At 40.0% G+C, this 22,089-nt stretch overlaps 1 protein-coding gene across 36 annotated transcripts in view; it reads right to left on the reverse strand.

Moving 5' to 3' along the window:
- The window catches only part of DST (dystonin), a 289,183-nt gene that overhangs the window by 185,378 nt on the left and 81,716 nt on the right, over positions 1-22,089 (reverse strand). For 35 of the 36 annotated variants that reach the window (XM_038134003.1, XM_038134007.1, XM_038134006.1 and 32 more), the window contains one exon: positions 15,751-15,812. In XM_038134003.1, coding sequence (XP_037989931.1) covers positions 15,751-15,812 — 62 coding nt within the window. Of the gene's footprint in view, positions 1-15,750; positions 15,813-18,324; positions 18,598-22,089 lie in introns of those variants that run through there. The other variant, XM_038133981.1, reaches the window with a different exon arrangement.

Consider the following 22,089-nt stretch of genomic DNA (forward strand, 5'->3'; position numbering starts at 1 on the left):
GCAGATGGAGGTCCCTGGACAGATGTGTGGGATCTGCTGAGCCCATAGAATTTCACAACAGTTCTTGTGGCTTTTCAATAAAATCACAGAATTGCCAGCCCTACATTTTACAAGGTCCACAAGCAAAGTAGGTTACATGTTGCCTCAGGCAACTTTTTGCAACATACCCATGTGAGTGTGGCAGATTTGATGATTTGGGCATGAGAAGAGATTCTTTAAGGAAGACATGGGAAACACAGAGTGGCTGAGGTCCATCTGACAAAACTTAAACAAGAAAAACAAAATGGCTTCACCAGTGAAAAGGAGACAGAGTGAATGTAAAGCACTGTTTCAGAGTGATTCATCTTCTGATCTTCATCTTCTGGCATGTTTTCTATGATGTCTGTGGTAAGGAAAGCTCCATTCTCCTTGACATAAGCATCAGGTATTTTCGTATCATCCTTTTCCAGCAGGCTTATGCTTTGTAGTTTAGTCTCTTGGGGAATCCCTGCACTATCACCAGTAAAAACCAGCTTCTAATACTGTAGCAGTGACAAAGCTTGAATTCTGATCCCAGCATGTCAGAAACTTCAGAGATGATGATCAAGAAGATGGCTGTCACCTCCAAAAGCTTCCACTCAGACCCCCACACTGTTCTGCACCTTCTATAAAATTCCCTGGCCCGTCAGGCTTGCCCTCCTCCTCCGGGAGCTGGCATCACAGCACCTGTCACCACTGCCTATAGGCTGCCTGACAGGGAAGGAAGAGCATCATTCAGCTGCCTGGTCCCTCCCTAAAGGGCTGATTTATGTTCAGGGGCTATGGCACTTGGTCTCCCTTCTTCTCCAGAAGGACTAATGCTGGCCTAGGTCCTGCTGGCCAGTCCCCCACAGATGTCTGTATTGAACACCCTTACACAGTCCTAGGTGCCAATGCTTAGTGAACCCAACTTGCTCATAGTGATCCCTGGTTTTGTCATTAGTCACAGCAGAAAACAAGCCATCTTCCACAGAAAACCTGTTCCTTACAATTTTTATTGATATTATTTGTCTTGATTCTAGAACAAAATCTATAGTTTTACACACTAATGGCTGCTTACAGTTATATGGTAGAAGGGGAAGGACTGTCACTTCCACTGCTGCAAGCAAAACCAGCTCAGTCTTGACATGGATGGACAGGAGATGCACAGGTCACTCTCCAACACTGTCATACCTACCTCTTAGTAGAGCCTTAGTAGAGAGTTGCAATAGGACAAGGTGTAAGAGTTTTAAATTAAAAGAGAGTAGATTTAAACTGAATATAAGGAAGAAATTTTTTACAGTAAGGGTGGTGAAACATTGCAACAGATTTCCCAGAGAGGTGGATGTCCCATCCCCGGAAACATTCAAGATCAGGTTGGATGGGGCTCCAAGCAACCTGGTCTAATTGAAGATGACCCTTCTCATTGCAGGGGGGATTGGACTAGATGACCTGAAGTTGTATCAGGGGAGGTTTAGGCTGGGTATTAGGAAAAGGTTCTTCACCCAAAGATGCCTCCACGCTAGATTCTGGTAGTAGGATGCTGGCTTCTCAGGGAAGTGGTCACAGCACCAAGCCTGAGAAAGTTCCAGAAGAGTCTGGACAACACTCCCAGGCACATGGTGCCATTCTTGGCAATGGTGCTCCACAGAACTGGGAGCTGGACTGGATGACCCTTGTAGGTCCTTTCTAATTCAGCTTATTCTGTGATTTTAAAGGTCCCTTCCAACCCAAACTGTTCTAGGATCCTAGGATGATTCTACTAAAAGAAGAATCACACCCTTTTTTCTTGATTAGAAGTAAATATGGCAGGGAAATAGGGTTGTGCCCATTTCTGTGCATACAGTGGGTGCACACCCAGCATGCACACAGATCCCTCAGCCTTTCACGGTAGGATGTAGTGTGTTCCAGACCAGCACCTAAAATGTACAGAGCACATTCTCAACTGAAACAGTGTGTGAAGAAGCAGAAACAAACATTAATGTGCTGCAGAATCTAGAGTGGAGGCAAAAGAGACAGAGGAGAGAAAAGAATCAGATCAAGCAGGAACAACTCAACGCAACGCCCATGTACTGGAGGCCACCAGGAAATCCCTGAGGCAGGTGAGGTAATCACTGTGGCCCTGGCAAGCTGCATAACTTGGAAACAAGGCAGAGTTTTGTGCTCACTTATTTGCTAAATTGCCCATTTTTTTACAGGGTCAGGAAAGCAGACTACTATAATCAAATATCTGCCTTAAAAACATCAGAAGTTTCCCTTTCTAAATTATAATTAAGCTGAATTGATAATTGTGAAAACATGCCAAATTAGACCTTTTCTTATGGTTTCCAGAACATGCAAAATTAGAATCAAATCTGAACCACACTTATTTGGAATAACTGAAGTTCAGTTGTCAAGTATTCATAAAATCAGTGTCATTACCCAGGAGTTATCAAGAATTATAATATTACAGATCCAGCTGAGGCTGTTCAGAACATATTTCCTGGGAAAGTCTTTTTCAAGTACTGCTCTCCTTGCTTCTAGAAGCAAAGTTAAATGTCCAGCCCAGACATAAAGCATTACTGATTTTTCAAAGGAAAATGGGGAAAGGCTCAAAAATTAGAACTGTAAGGGGTGTGTTTAGGGGAAAAAAAAAGGGTCAGGCCTTAATTACCACTGAGGTCACAGATAAGTCCAAATGACAGCTGGCACAAGGCCAGCTGTGAGTTTCACAATAAACTTCAAATTCATTCTTTAAGAATCTGAGTCAATGCCTGTGGGAGAAAGATCTCTTAGAACACCCACTCACTTCAGTAACAGTAAAACAATTTTCATCAAGATAATAGATAAATGGTTAAGAGCTGCTATGACTACAGTGTTCCACAGCAAATGCCATCAGCATTCAAAGAGCTAAAAAACTTCTGTGGCCACTGTTGAGATCCTGACACCCTAATGAGTTTCCCTAATGTTTCAGCTTCCTAAAAACATACTTAAGCTTGTTTTTAAAGGAAAACTTCTATTTAAAATGATACTTATGGGGGAAACAGTTTTCTGTAAGTTCTGAGGACATTTCTGTAAGTTCTGAGGACATTTAGTCCTTTCATCTTTAAAACATAAGAAATCGCAGTGGCAAGTCTAACTGCATGACAACAAATCTATGCCATAAGTAAAGAATTAAAAAAATCTCTAATAGAAAAAGATGGTTTTTGTGTACAAAAATAAAGATTTACTAGCCTGACACATGCTATGAGAAACACTCTAAAATTCTGAAGAGGCTGTAACAAGAGCCATGAAGCATGTAATTGTGAAAATATGAGATTTGTCAAAATATTCCCACGTGACTGATCTGCCAAGGAAGTTGCTCCTTCAAATATCTTCAAGAGCACTTACTTTACTCTACAGACCTCTCACAATCCCCCATGTAAGGATGAGTATGGCTCAAGACACTGCAGCCCCCCTCCCTGCCAGGTCATGTCCCCCCAGCACGCTGCGCAGGGCAGAGAGGCGCTGAGCTGTGCTCCACGGCCAGCCTGGTGCCATGCCAAGAGACATGGGAGCCAAAGCTCCGTGCACACTGACACGCACGCCCACAGCCTCCCGAGTCGCCCTGGCCTTTCATCTCCTGCTCTAAACCCAAAACTTACTCCTGGGAAAAACCCCAACTCCAAACACATAAGCCTGGTCACAATGCTTGTTTGGTACTGAATCCCATACTATGCTCATTCTGTTAAAAGCAAACAAGCACGCGGGTTTAATGAAGAGGATTTGATCTGGGTAGGAGCACTGAAGCCGTGTGCCGGAGCCGCGGGGCTGCAGGCGGTGCTGTTCCCGCAGCTCTGGGCTGGACAGCGCGCCCAGGACACCCCACTTGGCCCCGCACAGCGGCCCGCAGCCAGGGCTGGCGGTGAGCTGGCACACACGCCAGGGCCAGGTCTCCTCTGGCCTCCTGCTCGCTTGCTAGCAGAGTCTGGCAAATCCAGTTTTAGGCTTAATGGTTCCAAAACTCATTTTCACTCTTCTCTTTTTCACTCTTTGCTTCTGACAGTCTAATAATGCACGCTGCGGGAAACAATTCTTGTGGTTCACGGGGAATAAATGGTTCTATCATACTCAGGAGTCATTTTTCTGTTTGAATATGTTTCTGGATATTAATTCTCACAAGTAGCAGACACAGCTAATGTTACTCAAATCCATAAAAGTCCTTTATTAAGAAATTATTAAGGATTAATAATTATTACGGATTAATTATTATTAAATCCTTTATTAAGGATTTTATTAAGGAGCATTTAAACAAGTCTCCTTTACAGGGTGAGTTAAGCGCCCCTGATCTTTGTTTATAGCAGATGTTTTCTAAGTGAAGATTCATCCTTGATTGCATCCTTGGATTCATCCTTCACTGTCTCCTCCGGCCAATGCTTTACACTCTGTTATCATGACAACCATAACACCCTTCCTGTGTTCCTTCCCTCTAACAGCCTGTCCTTCTATCTAAAAAGCTCAGCTCAGTCACTTTTTTTTTGCACATTAACCTTCACATTTCTTCCAGACAACTCAATCATCCATTGCTTTTACATACTTGATTTTGCCCCTACCCACAATTATTTCCCATGTCTTTGGATAACTCTATTAATCATAAAATATTTGTATGGTTTTGAGGTATAAATATACTCTGGCTAAATTTAAAAAAATAATTAATACAGCCACTGATAAATATCCTTATATTTTTCTTAACATCCACATTTTTGTTTCATGAAATGTATTCCACTATTTTCCTAATCCCCAAATCAGCAAGTGTGCAGAGGTATAATCTTACATATAGCTCAAACAGTAGGATAATAAACACAGTAGGAACATAAACACACACAGCGAGGAGTCCTTTTGTGGATTTCAGTAGATGTGAGATATTTGAAACAGCATCATTCTACAGAAGAACTTTAAGCAAGTATCCTACATGTCACAAGTCTTTCCCACTTGCTACAGGAAAAGAAAATTGGCTCCATTACCACCAACAAAGAATGAGCCAAATTGGAAGGGACCACAGTGGGTCATTTGGTCCAGCCTTCATACTGGGGTCACCAAAGAGCACATTCATGGCTCTTGAATATCTCTAGTTAGGAAGACTCCACAATCTGTTCCAGGGCATGGTCACTTGCACAGTAAGAAAGTTCTTCCTCATATTCAGGTGGAAGTTCCTGTGCTTCAGTTTCTGCCCATCGCCTCTTGTCCTATTGCTTGGCACCACTGAGAAGAGCCTGGTCCATCCCCCTGACACCCATCCTTTAGATACTCATACACATTGATGAGTTCCCTCTGAGTCTTCTCTTCTCAAGGCTCAACCAGCCCAGCTCCCTCAGCCTTTCCTTGTAAGAGAAATGCTCCAGTCTCTAATCTTTTTTGCCCTCTGTTGGACCTGCTTCAGGAGCTCCACATCTCTCTTGTACTGGAGAGCACAGAACTGGACACATCTCAAAACATTTTGACGAACAGGCTTGAAGGTTCTCTCCAACCAACATCGATCCAACCGCTCAGGATATCCCCCCAGATCCCACTCCACTTAGTATCAGTATCACAGCACTACCCCTACTGCTATTAATCCTTGGCACAGTTTTGGTGTCTGCTTGTAAATTTGCATAGTGGGATCAGTAAATCCACCTCAGTAGAGCCCCTGCAGATTCACAAGCAGAAATGCATATTTACTAAAATAAAATGGATGTCTACTCCACAATTCACTGCTACAATTCAAAGTTCTAAAATATGAAGTCACAGATGTGCAGCAAGTTTTAGAATTAACCTTCATTTTGTGGATAGCTCAAAGACAACATGAGGGGCTGATACCTCATGTGGGGTTCCATGCCACTCCACTCATACTCCCAGCCAACAACACTTACTGCACAAGTTGTGATTTCAAGGCACAGCATTTCCATCTCTCTTCCCTCCTTCGCACCACTGTAATTCTTTTAGATTTTTCTTCAGATCAGTACACTTTGTTTTGATGTTTTTGTATATAAGAGTAAAGAAATTTATAAATTTCAGAAACAACTAAAACAAAGAAAGTGTGACTCACAACCAAGCAGATTTGCTCTCTTGTAACATCTGTTCTCCCCTTTTCAAAATATTTTATTTACAAAGGTATAAATGCAAGAAACAATTAACAAAGAATATAAAGCAAACAACACCAAGCTTCACTTTACATGGCAACCATCTCAAATAAAGCATTTTCACTGGAACTGTAGGATCAAGGCAGATTGAAATCACTAAAGTAATAAAAATATAAGCTTTGCTAAGGAATTTCACAGCGATCAGCTTCAAGGCTCAAAAGCTGAATAATACTTCACCAGAAAAGGGTTGTCTTACAAGGCTGTCAGAAAATAGTAAAAGTGTAAGGTTAAAAAGGACTGAACAGATCACTCAGCCCTGTGCAGTTTGGCAAAAAAACACTAGAGGTGCTTCTCTAATTTATTCTTGAAAAATCAAATGAAGGAAATGTAAAACACAGTACAAGCGCTTCAGTGTTTGACTACAGTTACTTGGGTTTACAGAGAGGGACATTTTTCCTCACTAATCTTCGAACTAAATCTCCTGTAAAATCAACTGATGTTTTTATTGTCCCTTCCCCTAAAGTCTGACCTCAGAAATCATGAGTTCACCAGCCTCTGCATAAACACCTTTTACAAACTGAGAACACATTATCATGTCTCCTTTAGTCTTCTTAGCTTCAGACTAAACAAACTCAAATTATCACAACCTACTCTTGATCTTCCAAGAAAACTTATCTTCTTACTACTTTGTTAGAGATGGCTACAAACCTCTTGTCCATGCAGAGATCAGAAGCTAGGCAGCCAGGCAGAGTTTCACACCCACGTGCCCACAGGTGTGTCTATGAGAAGGAAAAATTACAAGCTGCCTCCTTGTCTCCTAAGCACCACGCTGCCCACAGGCAGGGTGAAGAGCTCGTGTGTAGTTCCTGGAGCTCCGTGGGCATAAGCCAACACAGCCCAGGGCAAGGAATGAACCCTGTAAGGTTTGTGGCAGGGCAAGAATGACAGTTGTTGCAGACATGACAAAAGGCTGGAGCCAGAGAGATGTATAGCCAGAGAGAAAACAGGTGTAGCTTTGCCTGCAAAGGTAAAGTCACAGAGCTTGAAACCTCACCTGAAGATGATGTACAGTGAGGGCAGCAGGCACTGGGATGCTCCCTCTCAGTGGAAGGTCCTTGCTCACGGGTGTTGCCTCCCAGAGCCAGATGCTGCAGCACCTGACAGCACCCATGGCAGCAGCAAGAACCAAGGGCACTGGCTCTTCCCAGCACCAGCTCTAGCTGCAGTTGCAGCCATTATTAATGGCAATACCCCAGCAAGTTTTGCTATCCTTTCATTCAAATTTTGTGACAGCAATCTGCTAACAAGACTGCATGTGGTAGCATGTAAAAAAGTATAGAAATACCATGTGCACCACTTCCCCTTTGTCCACCTGCTTTCAAAGATGAGATGTTCCCGTCTCTCCTGGGAAAAAAATCACCCTGCAAGGTCCCAAACTTCTCATTCGTTTCTTCTCATTGGGAGAGAGGTATTATGCTTATTGTATTTGCAGACTTCTAGAAGTCCCCCCTCTTCTCTGAGTTCTTAAATAGAATGATAAAATGTTACAAATCAGTTTGTTACTGACTGTTGGTTAAATAAAGCTGCATGACAAGAAAATGTAACTTACCAAATATTCTTCAATCCACTGTTTCCTTATGAATTTCACCCTCCTCTCATTACAACATATTTCAGCATTTTATAGAACAAAGAGACCAAAGTAATTCAGACATTTCTACATGGGTCAAAACTATTCTTCTATTCCCTAGTAATGCACTTCTAAACAATACTTCTTTTTTCTTCATATTCTGACATAATTACAGAGCCTTTCTCCTGTGATCTTCAAAGTCACATTAATTCATTCTGGACCTTGTACTTCTATGATTTTACCCCACATTGCTTTATTAACTCCTTTATACAAACCTTTAGTCCTTCTACCCTTATTTCCACTTCTTGTACAGCTCCTTTGTATTTCACACACCTTGAAAGCACCGTATTTTCAATATACACAATGTCTCCTATCTGTTCTGCCTGACTGTAGCCTGCCTTTGTGCCTCTTACACAAACACCTTCAGTAACTGCCAGATCTCCTGCATTTCTGCCTCTCCTGTATTACTCCTCCAGGAGACCCTACCTATTGCTTTCTCTAGTTCATTATCTTGCATTTACTTCTCCCTTCTCTTTTTGCTTTGAAAAGTGAGCCTGGGATTTACAACCACTTGCTTCCAAATTACCTACCTTTTTTAAATTTGAAGCAGCCCCTCCCAGCCAGTCCAGACCTATCTAACAAAGCAGCTTTGATAGCGACTTTCTGAATCTGGCAGGCTGAAGGTCTCTCTGGCTGGCATTTCACTCACAAAACTTGTCCACAGCAGAGGCAGCCACCTCAACTCCTGCAGCAAGCAGGGAACAGAACAGCAAGTGTGACTTGCACACCTGCTTGGGGATGAGCTGAGCTGTGCCACAGAAATGCCCTTCTTACATAGGCTACTGAGGATTCCTTTGCAAGTTTTCAAATGCAGAATTCCACATTGTCCTTTTTGTCAATTATGAGGATAATTTATTTTCCCCATTGTTACACAGTTCTGTCTTTCCAATGCTAAGTTAGTGACCAAAAATCCACCATCAATTTTCTTGATACAGCTCAATGTCTCAAATCAACAGCAGTCATACTGTCTTTTTTATTTGGCCAGAAGCATGCCACAGTGTTTCAGTACACCCAGTTCTCATCACCCTTTGTGTTTCCAACTTGGCCTCACCATTCCTGGCCTGTACTACATGCTGTCAAATGTAACTTACCAGGGAGGAATTGTTTAAAGTATGCAAACGTAATGCTAATAACATTAAACTCGGCTCTAAAACTAACCCTCAACAAAGGAAATACACTGCAAACATGGCTGAAGTGGGTAAGAAACACTAAGGTTGGCTGATAAATTATTATTCTAATTAAAATCAAGGTACTCTAAGTAGAGGAGCATTGTGACGCTATGTGATTGCCTTTAAATGTCCCTGTTCAAAGCACCATAAATGCCTTTAACAGAGAACACATGAATACAGGAATAACACATTTACTCTTCTATGATGCCTTCTTAGGTCCTCACACTGTCACATATCTACACTACCTCAGGGCAAGCCTCACTTTCCAGAGTATATGAAATATTGCTGTAGAACAAAATACTTAGTCAATATTTATGATTAAATGTTTGAAGATGCTCACTGTCTGGAGCCCACACACTGGGGAAAAAACTGCTCCCACTGGAGCCAGTGGCACAGTTACATTAGCCCAAAGGGAGCTAGATCAAACCCTAGTACTTCTGAACTGATATATAAATTATTATTAGATACAGATACATCAAAAGTATATAGATAAAAATAAGCCCATGCATAATTTAACAATTAATTTAAAAGTCAACACTTAATTGCAAATGCTAGAATTTTCTCTATTGCAATCTCCAAGGAATAAATAATATTAAATAAAATCTATGCTGAGAACTAATTGCAAACAATGGACTGAACAAAAAAGAGAATAAATTAATACATTAATATATTAAGACTATAATAGGGAGCATATTGATTCTAGTGGTTGTAATTCATTGTGCAGTCATTGCATGGCTGACTTAGTTCCCCTTATACTCATTCTTTCATATAAGAGCACCTATATAAACCATTTGCTTAAAAAAAACCAACACACATAAAAGCATTTGCTTAAAAAACCAACACACATAAAAGCATGTGCTCAACTGGTTCAATAGAGTTGCATGCCATAAAAATATTGATATGCTCAAGCTAGCCTATATTTCATGCATATTTAATTTATTGGTTTCAGTTTTTTCCTTTCCTGTTCCCAATTAATCATGAAGTCTGAATGCATTAAAGAGGATCAAATAAACTTAGAATCTTTGGCACAGTTTTTATTGACTTGAATTTGCTTATTTATTTATTTGCTTACTGGCAGAGAGATTTGTGCGATGTAATTCATCATTATCCTTTAAAACTTTGTACAATTTCCTCCTCTTTTGCAGCTTTAACTTGTGGCATTTGTCACTACTTTTTCTCACTGTTTCCTGGTTACTTTACTCCCTCACCTAAACGTTAATTACACACCAAAGAAGTGCCAAGTTTGCCTGCTGAGCTGCTTTGCAAATGGCTACAGATCATACTAAGCAGTGTGGTTTACCTCCAAATGGAGGATTTTTGAAAAAATGAGTACACAATGAATAAACTACAGTTGTGCATATTTCCAGGGAAAATAACAAAAACTCTTTACACCATCGACTGATGATGTTCTTCAAGAGTTATTTTTATTTATTTTTTTAGAAGGACTATGTCTCAAAGAAAAAGCACTTCAAGACCTTTTAGAATTAGTCCTGAAAAGACAACAGGAAAAAATTTTGAGGAAAACTGAAATATTCTTCTGTCCACCCATAAGACAGTAGGCATAGCTAAACAATTGAATTCCAAAATACAGGAGAAAATACTGATACTTCAGTTGCACTCACTGCCTAAAAGAAGCTGGGGACCACATTGAAGTGGAATTTTATGGAACTTGCGCACAACACAGTTTGCAGTAGCTGTCAGAATAAACTGGGAGGAGAGTATACAAATGAGAGTGCTCCTTTAGATGCATCAGCACAGCAAGGAACCAGTCTTAATTTATTGAACTAGGTGGGGAGGGGAAGCAGCTTTTTCTGAGTGTGTTTCAAAATCAAAAGGTGTTAAATTGAGAATTTTTTTAAAAGCTACTACCATTAGACTAACACCAGGCACCTCATCCTTTAATACCAATGTAGAGCTACAAAGTACTCATGTCTAAAAGCAGAGGTGGGGAATCTTAAATGACATTTTAACTGCATGGCTGGAAGAGAAGATACTGAGAGCAGTGCTACCTAAAAGGATAACCACTAGTGTCAGTAAAGTGCCAGCTTTCAGCAAGGAATGACTGGGCTCTCTCAGAAATAGTCAATCCTGCTGCCATTAAGGTCATACCTGAACATTTCACAAAGCAATCGACCTAAGAGGCCATTTGCAAACTGTGTGCTGCCTGAAGGATGCACAGGAATCAATAACTTCAGGTTTCTATTCTGAATTATTCATTCTGTCTTTGCACAACAAAAAGCCGTTCCCTCTCTCGCTAATGCGCTGCCACTGTAATACAGTACACGGTTTTGAACACTGGCTTTAAAACAATAGTTTTCAAAAGCATTTTGTCCTGCTACTTACAAAAGCCTTCTGGTTAATAACACCTAAAGTGACTTTTGGAGCAGCTAATGAATGTGAAGGGATGCTGCCCACTGCCTCCATCAGCAGCTTGTTTCTCCCAAAGTATGGTCAGCCAAGGGTCCCAAAACCCTTGCGTGTGGCATTAGGGGGCTGGGCTCCCTGTCAGTGCCATAGAGGGGACAGCTGTCCCTCTCCAGGGAGCTGCCTAGGTACCCAGAGTGTTGCTAGAAGGCAAATTAAGAGGCTCTCTACAACTTTTTATTCCATGAAAAGGAAGAAACATTTTCCCTTGAAGGGAAGTGTTAACCATATCACCAGACAGTCTCTGCTTGCCTTTAGTTCTATTTTCTCTACATCATAAGTTCTAATAAAGAAACAAAGTATTACAAAATAGCTCATTTAATCTCTCAGGACTAGGACCTGGCACTACAAAAACATTTTTTAATCAATTTGAAAAAGAAAATCAACAACAAAGAGGAATTTATCTGCTTTTATTCTCTTTTCATCAACAGCTTCTTTTATTTTCTGACTTTCATCTCATCCTCCACCTGTGTTTCATACTTGCCTCACTATTTCCTTAAGTTTTGGGGTTTTGAATTCAAAAGATGTCAAAAAGAATTTCTGGGCTTACATGGAGGCTGGATTTCTCCTTGGGCACTTTAGGACCACGAGAACACTACACAAGAAGAAAACTTGCAGCCACAAATCTACCTGTTCTTGTCACATCAAGGGTTACTTACTGCCCAAGCAAGATTTAACACCCTATTTTTACAGCAGCAGAGTGAAACATTTGCTGGAAGCAGAGGCTGCTTCCAAGAATTGAGGAGATCTCTGCCCCACCACCACACTACACTGGTATGCGAATTCTCCCTGGAAGCTCATACCACAGCAGCAGGCAAGTCTAAAGTCCAATATCTCACCTCTCCAGTCTGTATGTCAACAAGACATGAAAGATAACATTTAAACTGGAGCCACACCATCAGACAGCAAACAGTAGCCTTAGCAAGTCTAAAGCTCCAACCAGTCCTCAGAAAATCTTATCAATTGAAAAGAAAAATTTCAGCATTAAAAAAATTTAGTGACAATCCACTTGACCTTAAACTGTGGAATTCAAAGATAACTTAAACAGCTGAATTTTGCAAATAACACATGGTGTACCTGTCAAAAACTAGGTATCTCAAGAACATGAGCAGGAAATATTTCTTCAATGACTATGTTTCTATTTTAGCAAAGCACATAACATGCTTTACTGCTCAACTAAACTGACAAGAGACTAACACTGAATTTTAAGTATTACGCACTTACACACTTTGAATCTAATGCAACTAGAGATGGGCAACAGACAGCAGAAGAGTAAATATTTATAGTCATCTGGTTGTTTGTGGTTACTCAGTAAATCCCATAAATACAGAACTTAATTAGAAGAGTGACAGTAGGCTCCCATGCCATTCCCCAGCAAAAGATGGGAACTCGTAAAAACGTCATTGCTGCTGACCCAGAATAAAACCTCTTGGATATATTGTATAAACCATGATAATTTGGGACTTTCTCAAGGACTGCAGGAAAATAGGAGTTTAATTAGAATGAGGAAGGAAAGCACTAAATAAGAAAGGGAAATGTGAAAAGAGATGAGAAAAAAAAGAAAAAAAAAAGCAAAATAATAATCAGGGCACAGAGAAAGGAATCAGGAAAAAGAAAGCTAAAACCACAAATAGGAGGGAAAAAAGATGAAATTAAAATGTGATCCATCCCCATGCCCATAGTGGGGACATGTCCACATGTGTGGTCTGGTCTTTCCCAAGAGCTCTCATAATTTTCATTACCATCTTTTCTGCTTCTTGTTGAACTCTACACATGACAGACAAAGCACACTGACTTCCTTTTACAGTCAGTGGAGCAAAAGCATTTCTAGGATAAAATTCCTCTTCCCCTCAGGTAGGTGTCTTAGTGGAGGGACATCTTCACTATTTAAAAGGGCCTGTTCCCTCAGTTATCTACTAAAGAAGTCAGGGTAACCAGCTCAAATAAACCTATTGCAATGCCTGAAATGACACATATTCCATCTTGGTTTATCTGAAACAAGATATTGGCAGTGAATGTGCAAATATGAGTTGAATATGATTTGTATTAAATATGAGGTAGCTGAAAATGAGGGCTCAAGTTCAAGTTAGTGCATTGACTAGGAGAGGTCCATTGTCTCTGCTAGAAATGCACTCATTTACTGTGCTATTTTTAATACATTCCCTCCACATTATAGTGTTTTCTAAATATGTCCTTCTCTCTTAAGACAGAGAACACTTGAAAGATTGATTTTAATTTCCATACAAATCACCGTTCTAGAAATAATGTCTAAGAACAGAAATCTGACAACTGTATCACCACCTGCTTTCAAACTATTTCCACAGGACAAAGTTGAGTTGCTACATAAATTCCAAGTTAATAGAAGAGCTATAGTCAAACTATATTTGTGTGAGCTAGCAACCCTTAAATTGAATTCTAAAGTGGGCAATCTGAGATGAAGATCAAGGCCAGCAATACACACAGTCAACACACTCCATCTGTCTCTTCCATCTGTATCTATTCCTCTGCAATCACCCAAACCAGAACTATTTGGAAATGAAGGCCTAATGCCATTGACCTTGGCAAGCAATGCAAAAGGATTTAGAGTGAACTCTTTACCCTCATTTCTTTATGGGTTTGGAATCTAAATCTCTTTTAAGCTACTCCCAAGAGGTTGACAGCATGGCAATGATGACTGTGCATGTTTTAAAAATGTGTAAAATGGAGTTGCAGAGAAATATCATCTTCAGTACACTACTCTTCTGTAAAATAAGGTACTATTTTTAACCCATATTAAAGGATTGCTCTCTAAAAAGCTTCAGATAAGCTTTTCTGCATCCCACAGAAAATTAAATCTGCATTTTTAAAATGCTTCTTTAATACACAAAAACATGAGTAGCCCCTATAAACATGACAATAATTACTCTCAATTAGATGAAGAAATGCCTGATGGTTAATTTGGATATTGCATTTTACTTCCAGAGTCCTGGCAACCTTCCTGGATGCTTTTTTTTCCCCTTTAATTTCTCTGAAATATTCTACAATGGATGCATTTCTTATATTATAAACATGAAGCAAAATTCATTAAAGGAAGGCTGCAGAACTGTCTTTTGTCTTTTCTCATTAGCAAGTAAAATTTTCTGCAGGGACATGGAGCCACTTGGATGTTTTAAGAATAAAAGGAAGAGGCTTCTGCATAAAAAGGGTCCCTGGAGCAGCTGTTTCTAGATACAACATGTTTCCCTTGGGCCTGAAAAAATTCACAAAGGGAAACCTATTGATGTTCTGTGGCTCCAGACTCACCCTGCCCACAGAAAGGTTGTGTGCTGCACAGAGGCTGATGGCAAGATGATGGCTGATGGCTCAGTCATGATGAGAAGGACCAAAAGATCCCTCTGCAAGAGAGGTCTCCCGCAAAAGACAAAATTGAGTCCAACTTCAGCTCCGAGCCTGGTTAATTTCCCACATTGCACCATTCCAGAATTTTAAAAGGTGGGGGGAAAAAAAGTGGTTTTAAACATCCACAACCCTGTAGAAATTCTCTTTTGTTTCAGTGTCCAATATTGTTCAAATACCCACAAGAGCAGCCACAAGAAAGAGAGAAATAATGAAGTTGTTCCCTAAAAAACTCTATTTTTCTCTAAACATGAATACAAGGAGATCTTTCCAGCAGTATTTGAACACTGCACTCATTAATTAATTCTCAACTCTGACAGTTTTTATCAACTCAGATACATTTTTATTTAATGTGACTTTTACATGAATTCAATCTCAGAGTGGAGGGGATATCAAAGGAAGTTATGTCAAGTAATTATACAATCTGTTTCTCCAGAGAAGGCAAATTTAGAACTGAGGAGTCATGCAGTAAAGGTGAACTCACAACTTGTAGTTCTATGTCAACTAAAATCTGTACATGGTGTTAAAATAATATGCTCTATCCCTGAAGCAAAGTTCACTGCTATTCAAAAGAAAGATATTGAAAAGTGACTTTTGCCCCTGGAAAACTTCTTTTTCTAATCCATGAGCAGCATACTGATGCCACAGGATGATCTACAGATCTCTCTCTCAAGCTTGGTACTTCCCCTCTCCTCAGCTTGGTAGTTCAAATACTTTTTTTCATTTGTCTTAGCTGTGGTACTGCACCATGACACATTAACTCCAAAAATAAGCCAAGCCTTAAAGAAAGAAATCAACTTTGACTCATTTTAATTTCAAATTCAAGTACTCCATCAGATCACCTTGGGCAGCATTTCAACTCCCCCATGACTCCTCAAAGACGAAGCACATGCATAAACCTCACAATTTAAGATCTTCCTTACATGTAACACAGCTGCATCCTGAAATCAAACATGTAGTAAAAGACACAATCACTGCTGTAGCAATCAGTCATCCAGACATGACAGAAATAACAACTGACCTTCATGAGATGCTGATTTATCCATTTGGTGAATGTCTTCTTTTGTACTTTGTCACGCTCATCTAGAGGTAAAAAGGAAAAACAAATGTTTTAACAGCTCTACAAATTATGCAGAAGATTTTTTTATGAAGATCTTTAGAAAATTAATTTTTCTAATAAATTTTAAAAACAGAATAGCCTGTAAAAGTTCCAAAACGTCTAATGAAAATAATAGCACAGAAATGGTTTTTTTCAGTACATCACAGCATGATATGAAAAATTTTCTTGATGCTCCAGGTAAGTTCCTCCAGGGCAACAGCACCTCAGGTATTACAGTAGCCTACTGATAAAAATCTAACTGCCTTGAAGAAGTCAACTGGCACTCAAAATGTACTGAAAAGGTCATGGCAAACTCCTAAGAACTATAAATGCTGCTCATGGTCTGTACAATCAAATTGTTACTAGTGTGTTAGGCAATAGAAAATTTGTTGTGATATGAAAGCTAACGTTTTCAATCATTATGCTTTTCAACTGGCATAACACCCTTGTTTAAATACACAAGGGCTAGTTACAGCTTCAATCAGGAAAAGGACTCCTAACCCTCTACAAAATAAACAGGGATGTCTACTAACCCAGATATGGGACCCAGCCACTGCCAGCAGTTTGCTCCCTGGCGTGGCAGTTAGCATCAATGATTGCCCATGAAACGCTGGGGAGAAATAATAAATGCAATAGAGTCAGGGTAAGAAAGCATCCCACTTATGGCTAGGGAGCACAAGCATGTGTTCTGCCAAGCCACACTGGAGAAAATCTAACCACCATCCCAGCACAAGCTGAGCAGGGCCACAGCCAGCACAACTGCTACAGAGCCTGGTCACCATCCCAGAGCTCCCCAGAGCAGGAGGCACAGTGTGTTAGGACTGGGACCACCTGTGAAAGTCTAAAATAGCAAGAGCCCTTCAGCCCTGCACAGCACAACTGCAGCTGTTTCATTGACTCAGGCTATTTGCAGTGTGGCTGAGAATGAGCCATGAGCTCAGGTAGCAAAACAAAATCCCTATGTACCCAGTGGCATCACTAAAAGACTGAACCGGGTCCTGTATTTTACATTAAAAATATGGTTTTCAGTTTGGTCAAATATAACAACTAATAAATTAAAACAAATTCACAGAAGGTCTTTCAAATCTCTAGTGTGATACTGAAGTCTTTCAAAACAGCAAGACATTATACAATAGCTCATCCTGGGTCAAACCGAGCACCTTACGGGGTTCCTAAAAGTAATCAGAATGACTATTGAGGAACAGAAGCAAAAACAAAACAAGTAAAAGCCTATGAAGCCTTTGCATAGTCCTTTTATGTGACTCACAGACTTTCTACATGCTCATTCATATCTTTGCATTTAATAGTCAAAGATACATTTTTTTTCCTGAGTTGGTTTTTTTTTTTTCCAATCCTTTTTAACACACCTAGAACTTTTATAGCCACAGCTCACTGTGGCAATGAAATCTTCAGGCATTATGTGAAGTGTACTTTCGGCTCTGTGCACAAGAGTTGCTGTTTCCTAAATGCTTTTTCCACACTACTCAAGACATTCTAAGCTTCTGGCATATGCTTTTTTTTCCCACTTCACAGCTCTACAGTCTCTTATTCTACTTTAAGACCCAAATAAAGAGGAGAAAGAGAAACTAGAGAGCAAAGCTGTACTACTGGAAAAAAAATCTGGCAGATTAAGAAAATCTTTTGCTATACATACATTTCTCCATAGCCTTCATCTAGCAAGACACCATTTCTGAAATAAGTTATTTATTGTAATAAAGTGGAAGCTTTGATTCAGTAAATGTAGAGAACAGAAAATAGCAGAAATAAAATAATTCCAGAAACACTTTCACTTTTAACAGTTTCATTATGAGTAGCTCTTTTAAAAGGAACACAAAGTTTCTCAACTGCAGAATTTCACAATGTGTACAAAGTGTCTTTTTTACTAAGGTAACCCCATCTAGTTTTGACCAAGTACACACAAGTTTACATTTTGGGAAATGTTACTTTGATGACAGTTAGAAAAACAAAAAGGTTGAAAAATCCACTTTCTTGTATCTTGTTAGAATACAAAGTCACTATTCATTTCAATTCTATTTCAATTAGAATGCTAACACACACAAAAGAATTGATAGTTACTACCCTTGTTCCTTTATATATATAAATATTACACAACCACTCAGAAAAAGTCTGTAACTGACAGACCCAAATGCATAAGAGGAAAGCTGACACCTGTCATGTTGCGACAAACACCGGTATTAAAGGGGGAAAAGGCCACCAAAACACCACAACTGTGATTTTAAATCTAAAACCCAAATGTTCCCAGAACAGCAAATGCACACTAAGAAAAAATACAGCGCCTCTGTGTTCAGTAGAGCTCAGAACTGAGCACACCAAATGAAACTCCCCAGATGAAGCAGAAAATAGCTAAATGACCACATAAACACCAGCTAAGGAAGGAAACCCACAGAAAGCCCCCTGAGAGAAGCTTCCCCCCATAGAGCTCTGCCCTGTCCCGCAGGCAGCCCTGCCAGCCCAGCTCCGGGCTGCATTACTGACCCATGCAGCACATTATTCCCACCAGCTCTGCATTCTGCTCCTTTTTGTCTTCATCACACTCTCTCATTCTGCCCTTCAAGACTTCAGAGCTTCCTTCCTTTTCAGGGAAAGGAGAGCCAAGGAGTGACCAGGGCTTCTCCTGCCTGACACAGAGTAGCAACACCCCTTTTTTAAAAAAACAGGAGCAAACAGCCCATATGCTGTCTGAGCAGTCAAAACTGTGAGCCCTCTGGCTTTAACTCACAACAAGATATAAATTAAGGATCTGTGTTTGAGGGTTTGTTTTTTTTTTTAACTTTTAGGTGCACTAATAGACATTTGAGTACAAATGTTGAGCTTGCCAAACAAGGAAGTCTGGTTTTTTCCTCTACCAGCAGTGAGCAGCAAGGAAAGAGTCACCGAGAACCCAGCAGCCAGATACTCATTAAGGTAATTTAAGAACGCAGGTGAAGCAGGAGTTGCAGAAAGAAAGCACATATTGTTAGATAATCTGATCTATAGATTATCACAATAAAACCTCTGTGGTTAATTAATCAACTTAAGCTCGACTGCTTTTACCTGCAGATGTTATTCTGATATATCAGACAAACTCAAAGTTTTTCATGTTTTATGTACCTGGAAAGTAGCTCAGTAAAATGTCACCAGTCTGGATAACCTCACAGCCCACTTTATTAACCTACACTATAACACAGGCATCTAAAGAGGTTTCAGATTAGAATATTTGGACTTGAAAACAGTTGCTGCAACTAAGATCTCCTGTGCATTTTTGTCATTGCTCAGTTCCAAGCACAAACTCAGGAGCCAGATCCATCTAACACCAATGATGCTCCCTTCCACAAACCACTAAAAATTACATGGCTCAGAGTGTCTGGAAATCAGAACAGTTTCTCTGGAAGTCAAGTTCACTATCAGGATTACACCAAAGGCAACATAGGACATTGATGCTTTTTCAATGATCTCCTTGGGAGAATCACAGACCTGCTTAGGTTGGAGAAGACCTTTAACAACAGTTAAACTGCCAAGTCCACCACTAAACCCCGTCCCTAGGTGCCACATGTGTAAGTCTTTTAAATACCTCCAGGGATGGTGATTCAGTTACTTTCCTGAACAGCCTGGTCCAACGTTTGACAACCTTTCTGTGAAGAAATTCCTCCTAATGTCCAACCTCAACCTCGCCTGGTACAATTTGAGGCCATTTCCTCTTGTCCTGTCACTTGTTGCTTGGGAGAAGGTGCTAACCTCACCTTGTTACAGGTTCTTTCCAGGCAGTTGTGGAGAGCAGTAAGATCCCCTCTGAGCCTGCTTTTCTCCAGGCTAAACAGCCCCAGCTCTCTCAGCTGCTCCTCACACGACTTGTGCTCCAGACCCATCACCAGTTCCATTGCCCTTCCCTGGACTCACTCCAGCCCCTCAGTGTCCTTCTTGCAGTGAGGGGCCCAGAACTGGACACAACACTCAAGGTGTGGCCTCAGCAGTGCTGAATACAGGAGGACAATCACTGTCCTGGTCCTGCTGGCCACACTATTGCTCATACAAGCCAAGATGTATGAGCTTTCCTGGCCACCTGGACACACACTGGCTCATATTCAGCCCCTGTGGATCAGCACTCCCAGATCCTTTTCCACCAGGCAGCTTTCCAGCCACTCTGCCCCCAGCCTGTAGCACTGCATGGGGTTGTTTGGGCTCACATGAAGAAGCCACTGAGTGCTCCTCTCCACCTCAAGACAAACTTGAAATCTTCTCTGAGCAACCACACCAGATGCCAGCAGCTTGAATGAGCAGAACAATGTGCCTGTCTCCACACTGACCTAAGGAAATGCAAAATGAGTGCCGGAATACAAACTCCTTATTCTCCAGATGAGCTGCCAATTTCTATGCTGCTTTCTTCATTCTGATGGTGACAAGATCAAAGTCTGGGGTTCATACACCTGATGACAGACTTAAGAAATCTCTTTTTCTTAGGCAGCTTTTGGCATTGCTAGAAGTTATGTTTGCTTCTCTGCTGATACTGTTTCACATACATGAATGGCCAGATAGTCAACAGGTTTTTCTACATGTGCCCAGGTATTTGCAAAAGCCCTGATAGGTGGCTTTCCTATATTTGTATAAGAAAACTCACGTCATACTCCTATATCTCACTTATATTTATACTCATATGCAAATGCACTAGTTTTTCTATACATATTGTTGCTATTTATGATACATATTGTATTGTTTAGTACTTTTCTAGAAAACTGATGTCTATAGCATAGAAGATATGCTACTCAGTTAAGAAACAGTTATTCAATAATGTATTTCATGTTGTTGTTGAAAATGGAGCACCAATTCATTCATCATTTTTCAAGCTCTGAACACAAAATTCATTTCATGATAGGTTTTTCTCTGGTACTGCTAACATTCCTTCTGTAAGCTAGACCTTAGTATCTCCAACATCACATTCAGAAAATAGAGAATATTAATGTATGGTCTCTTGGGAAAGCATTTGGGCTAGGGCATTACCCAGAATCACAAAATATCTAAGAAACAGGGAACAAATCCAATTCAGTCTGTGCTAAAATGCCTCATCTTGGAGGCTCCTGCTCATCTACAAACTTCTTACAGGTCTTCCATGTCTACACTAATCATTCATTCTTGCTCATTAATTAGGAACTGGGGGACATTCAACAAACCCATCACCATCTGAAACAGTTTCCAGGAAGGTAAAATCTCAGTGCAAACAAGGCTAGTTTGAAAAGTTAAAACTCCACATTTTTCCAAATGGAAGGGTTGAATAACCCTAATAACAGGTAATAATCTTTCATCTAATTAGTGAGTATTCTTGGTTATAGCCTTACCTAGATCAATTTAGGAGCAAATAAAATTCCATTATGAAAGTGCATGAGTACTGACGAGTGCTATGAACTGTCTGCTGTTGTGTCAAACTTCCATTAAGACACATAGCATGGAAAATCTTAGCTACTTTAGCAATGCCCTTCCTATAATAAAAAATATATACCTCCTCCTATAGTAAAAATACCAAGCTATGGTAAGGTCCTGCAGAAATTCTAAGAAATAGTGAAAAAATAGATTTAGAGGCTAGTTGTTCTTGTATATTCACTCCCAGTACAGTAGTCAAGATAAACAAGCCTACAAGGGTGATAGTTGCAGGACCAAACCTGAACCTCTGCAATACTTAACCACTTAAAGTGACAGAGAACTAGAATTGCAACATACACTTACTATATGTCATGAAAATTTAGGTCATTGGCAAAAGGATCATTAAGTTCTTATTATCTTCACCTTCAAAAGTCCTGGGTACGACAAAATATGACAGTTTTCTCATAGTAACCTCACTTGAGAATCCAGCTTCTTCTTAGGCATTTGTTTCCTCTAACAGAATATTTTGCTACAGATAGTGCTTTATGTTTTATATTTCAAAAGAACACTTCATGCATTTTAATGTATAATGGTGCTATTTTTAAATCAGCTGTTGAGTAGGAGACATCTGTCAAGCTCAAAAGCAACATTTTATATTTTACTCCCTCTGTATTTTTCTTAATTTGATCAGCTTCCTCTTGGATTAATGAAATCAGAACTCGTAATATTTGGTTTATGTCCCTGTTGGTTTTCATGTATTAGGACAATTTAGGGAATAATGTAAGCAGTTTGTAGGAACTTGTATTGGAGTCAACATCACTTTTTTTTTGTTTTGTTTTGTTTTAGAATTGAATTAAGGCCTTGTCATCCAGATAGAAAATAAGTGCATAACTAGAGACAGACTGGTAA

This window comes from Motacilla alba, chromosome 3 (assembly GCF_015832195.1).
Source record: "Motacilla alba alba isolate MOTALB_02 chromosome 3, Motacilla_alba_V1.0_pri, whole genome shotgun sequence".
NCBI lineage: Eukaryota > Metazoa > Chordata > Aves > Passeriformes > Motacillidae > Motacilla > Motacilla alba.